Raw genomic sequence first — 4,523 nt, 5'->3', positions numbered from 1 at the left:
CACACACACACACTCTCACACTCACACACACACACACTCATACACACACAAACACATACCAAATGCCTGATTAGAGTTGACGCCTCCATGTTTGAGGGGGGGCCAAGCCAGCGCTCGGCTGTTCTGGTTGAGCTTGTGCCACGGGAGCAGTGGGGGCGTTCGCGGCAGCGCGCCTTTGACCAACCTGGCACGGTTCCGCTGCCCTCCGCTGCTGATTTCTCAATCCTCGGCCGCAGGACATCATGGGGGCGTGCGAGCGGATCCTCAGGACGCCCATACCCCTGTCCTGTGGGTGGCCGGCTGGTCGGGGCCAGGGATGCATGGGGGGCTTGATGCTTGGGGTTGTGCCTTGCGCGGCTGCGAGACGCGTGATCCTGGGTGTTGGGGGACTTGAGATGGGGCTGGTGAGGCTGCTGCAGTGTTGCTGACTGCAGCCTGTTACTGTCTGTGGGCCCACGAGGGGGTTGCTCGAGCCTTGCTATGTCGCGAGGGGAGCCGCATGTAACTCAGCCGTATTTGGGGCGATGCTGTTCCATGCACGCTCCTCAAAATCCATGCGCAAGCAGCCCGCCGCCATTCCATGAGTGCTTTCGTCATGCCCCCTGCCCCCCAAAACCGCCAGACACCCGCCACACGTCGCGCTTCCTGATGCTCTGGCTGGCCACGCTGCCCTTTGTGCTGTGGAACCACATCGGCTGGGCCGTGGTGCCGTCTACGGCCGTCGTGTCGTTCCTGCTGCTGGGGATCGACGAGATCGCGATACAGCTGGAGGAGCCGTTTGGGATCCTGCCCCTGGAGGCGATCTGCGACACCATCCAGCGGAATATTGAGGTGCGCACGCCGCTGACTGAATCGGCACACAATTGAATTGCGTGCCAAATTGGCACCACCATCCACCTGTCTTCCCCGTTGAGGACGGCGCGAGCGCGCTCCTGAGCTTGTACACTCTGAACCCCACATCGGGCCGGGGCTCCAGGCTGAGCTGCCTTGGGAGCTGGCGCTGACGGGGCGCAGGTGCATTGGCCTGCGCAGCCCCGCGCCTCCAATTGTCAGCGCGGCGTGCCACCAGCAGGCCACAGCCGCACCCTACAAACCAGGACGCATGATCGTATCAACTTGCATCGAGGACTCAGAGTGCAATTTGTTTCGTGCGTGTTCACCCGTGCAGAGCTGCTGTCCATCTCTCGGACACAGCCCTGCCACTCCCAAAACCCCAGCACCAATGGCACCATCAAGAGAACCCAATAACGCCAGCACCTCCAGCCTCTCAAAGGCGCATTATCAAACAGCACCCAGCCACCCCAGCACCCACGATTTTCCAACCCCGCCCCAACACCAGGAGCTGGTGAAGAGCGAGGCAGCCGTTGTCAGCACCCTGGACGCATCCATTGCTTCGGCCCGCGCCCGCCTGGCCCAGGTCAGCGCACAGCGCCACACACCTCACACCCCGCCTGGTGACGCCCGCCGCCGCTGGCAGTACCACGCCCCTGACGCTGCGTGGCTTCAATAGCAGGCAGCAACAAGATCCTGAAACCTCATTCCTGGTCGGCCCAGCTTATAGTTGCTCCCGTGCTTCCCAATAAGTTCGCAATCCCATCACACCAAAAACTCAGGAAGAGGAGCTGGCACGCATGTTAGAGCAGCAGCTGCCGTTCAGCTGGGGCCCCAGGGGCCTCGAGGCCGCCGACGCCGGCCCTTCTGCCGCCGGCGCCGCCCGCGGCGACAGCGTTGCGGGAGACGCGGAGGGGGAGCGGCGGGCGCGGCGTCGTGCGGTGCAGGAGGCCGGAATGCGGCAGGCGGGCATGGCGGAGCAGCAGCAGGCGTGGCAGGGGCAGGAGCCGGAGCAGCAGCAGGGGCAGCAGCGGCAGCAGCGGCAGCATGAAGGGCGGGCAGGCAAGTGCTCGTCAGTGGACGGGGGCGGGAGCGGCGCGGCCTACCACCACCACTCGCACCATCCGGAAACCCACATCGACCCCTGGATGCAGCCCAGCCACCAACAGCAGCGGCCGCAGCTGCCGCACCCCTCGCGGCCAGCCGCTGGGGCTCGGGATGAGGGGCGGCTGCGCCCCGGGGCGCCGGCGGCGGGCGGCGGCGCCCACCAGCCGGACGGGGCACGCGGCGCGGGTGGGGACCGGGCGCCACCTCAGCAGGGCTTCCTGGAGCCGTGGGAGCTCCCTTGGTGCGTTTTGGGCAATGGGGGGCTGGCGCTCACAATCGGCAAGCAACGCCTTTGCACATATGCGCGTGGATTCGAGCCCTGCACATGCCGTCCCACATTGTGCTGCGCTGCTGCGCACAGGCTCACGCCCCGAGCAGCGCCTACTGGCGCGCCGACCCCGGTACACCTTCCCGCCTTGCCTTGCTGTCCTGACTTGCTGCACCCGATTTGCGGCCTGTCACTCTCTTGCTGCGCCAAGTTTCTTGTTGTATCAAATCCACCCAGGTACGCCGCCGGACTGGAGGAGGCGGATATGCTGGGCGCAGCCGCCGCCAGCGGATCCTCTCACGACCTGCACGACTTTTTGCTCGGCCGCGCCCACGGCGCCAATGCGGTGCGGCACCCCGGCACACCCACGGCGTCGCAGTCGGCGGACGAGGTGCCCGCCGCGGCGGCGGGGGAGGGGGAGGGCGGAGGGGCCCCTGAGGGCGGCAGGGAGGAGCGGGAGAGGGGGCCAGGTCCGGGGGCATCGCGGTAGCTGCTGTGAAGCAGCAGTCTGGCACGCATAAAAAATCTGCATTCAATTTGGTCCAGAGGTTCCCGTGACAGACCAACATGCCGAGCCTCCAAACTGTCCAGATCGACATGTCTGAAATCCTGTCATATGCAGCTGCATGTGCGCGAGCCTGGGGATGAGGCGTGCCCTCACGAGGGCGGGCCGGGCGGCGCTGGGTGCTGCGCGAAACGGCTTCAACCACATTTTGCAGCAGGGCTTCGTTGGGACGACAATGAATGTGTGTCTGGGTGAATTGCACGCCTCGGTCGCTTCCCATACACAAAATCCCTTGCCCAGCACTGCCCCTACTTTCTCCTGCCGCTCGAGACTTTGGGAGCTGCTGCCACATGCAGCCACCACAACGCATGTGCGGCTCGAGCTGCTGTCAAACAATGGGTGTCTTCCTGCAGAATCGTACTCTTGTGTCAGAGTTTGGAGATCACAATGCATGTTTGCCTGAATGGATGCATCCAAGCTGCTTGCACATGTCACCACGAGCGGTTGCGCTGTGCAGACACGGCGCGTCACCAGGTTTTTGGGGAGGGGGCGCATAGCAATGCCGCTTGTCACCGCGGGTTTAGGGGGGCGACGCGCCTGGGTTGCACAGGGGTCAAGGCCGCGTGGCCTTGACAAGGCCCTGGTGCAGGCGATGGACGTTGGATACCAGGGGGCGGTATGTTTGGTGGTGGAGCCGCTCGCCTCCTGTAACTTGGCGGGCGCAAGGAAATTTCGGACGGCAGGGCAGGGGCGGGCAACTGTCGTCATGACTCATGAGTGACACCGCAAATGGCATCCTGGACACCCTGTGCAGTTGACCAGCTGCAGGGTTAGGCAACTGCTGCGCACCATATCTGATTATACAGTGACTTTCTGCATGCATGCAATTTTGGTGAGCTTATCTTGATCATAACTTTTTATGTTTCGCAACACTTGCGGCGTGCAGGGCCTGCTGTGTGCAGCCATGCTGTAGCAAGCGCACGTGGCGGCTTGGGCGGCTGGGCGCATGGGTGCAATGGTTTGGAACGTCGGGCGGGCTCCCCTCCGCTTGGTCCGAAGCGGTGCATCTCCATAAGAACGATAACTTCTGACACAAGCCGCTTTCTCCTGGACCTTTCGCACCATCGCCTGCGACAGCTGCCCATTAGCTTCACGTGCGATCTCCTGTTGCCCGGGACACTTTCCACCCTACAGCGCCCGCGAGACCAGAAACCGCAGATCTACGACTGTATCGACCATCCTCACGGCGCAAGCATTCGAGTGTCGTGTCTTGCACCCAGAAGATGCGGCAGCCGACAAAATACGCATGCGCCTGCGCGATAGCATAGGCCCTGTTTGTATCTGTAATATCGACATCACATACAGGCCCCCGAACCCTGTGGCGCGCGCTGCCCCCAAAGCTCCGTGGCTTTCGTCGCCCCGGGATGCGCAGCCTGGCCCACTATGGGGCTGGTCGACAGGGTCTGGGATCGGTAAATGCAAGGCGCACCCGACAGGCGCACCCGGCAAGGCCGCACGCGCTGGACGGCCGGGTGAGTCGGCCTATGCCTGCAGATGCGCGACAAGACTGCGCCCGCCCTGCCGCGCCGCCCCGCCACGGGCAGCCTTTGAGACCCTCTGAAGTTTGTCACGCCCATGGGAACGGCCGTCACATTGAACGAGCCACCCTCAACCTCCAGTGCACCCGCCGCCGACCCTTCCCTGCCCTTTCTCGCCTGCTCCCAGGCCCAGCAAGCCTTTGGCAGCGGCGGCCTGCGGTTCGGGCAGCATGATCAGCTGCAGCAGCAGCAGCAGCAGGAGGGCCTCGAGCAG

General features: G+C 64.0%; 1 protein-coding gene across 1 annotated transcript; it reads left to right on the top strand.

Annotated features, from left to right (window-relative positions):
• Window positions 1-648: 648 nt before the first annotated feature.
• MNEG_2095 (hypothetical protein) lies at window positions 649-2,696 on the top strand (the record flags this gene model as incomplete). The annotated part of the gene is made up of 4 exons (XM_014049419.1): window positions 649-831; window positions 1,340-1,417; window positions 1,614-2,179; window positions 2,444-2,696. The coding sequence occupies 4 exons, from the start codon at window positions 649-651 to the stop codon at window positions 2,694-2,696; spliced, it is 1,080 nt and encodes a 359-aa protein (XP_013904873.1).
• Window positions 2,697-4,523: the final 1,827 nt, after the last annotated feature.

The sequence above is a fragment of the Monoraphidium neglectum genome (assembly GCF_000611645.1).
Source record: "Monoraphidium neglectum strain SAG 48.87 unplaced genomic scaffold scaffold00228, whole genome shotgun sequence".
In the NCBI taxonomy this organism is placed as follows: Eukaryota; Viridiplantae; Chlorophyta; class Chlorophyceae; order Sphaeropleales; family Selenastraceae; genus Monoraphidium; species Monoraphidium neglectum.
The sequence above is the reverse complement of the archived record's forward strand: the minus strand, read 5'-3'. Positions and strand labels throughout refer to the sequence as shown.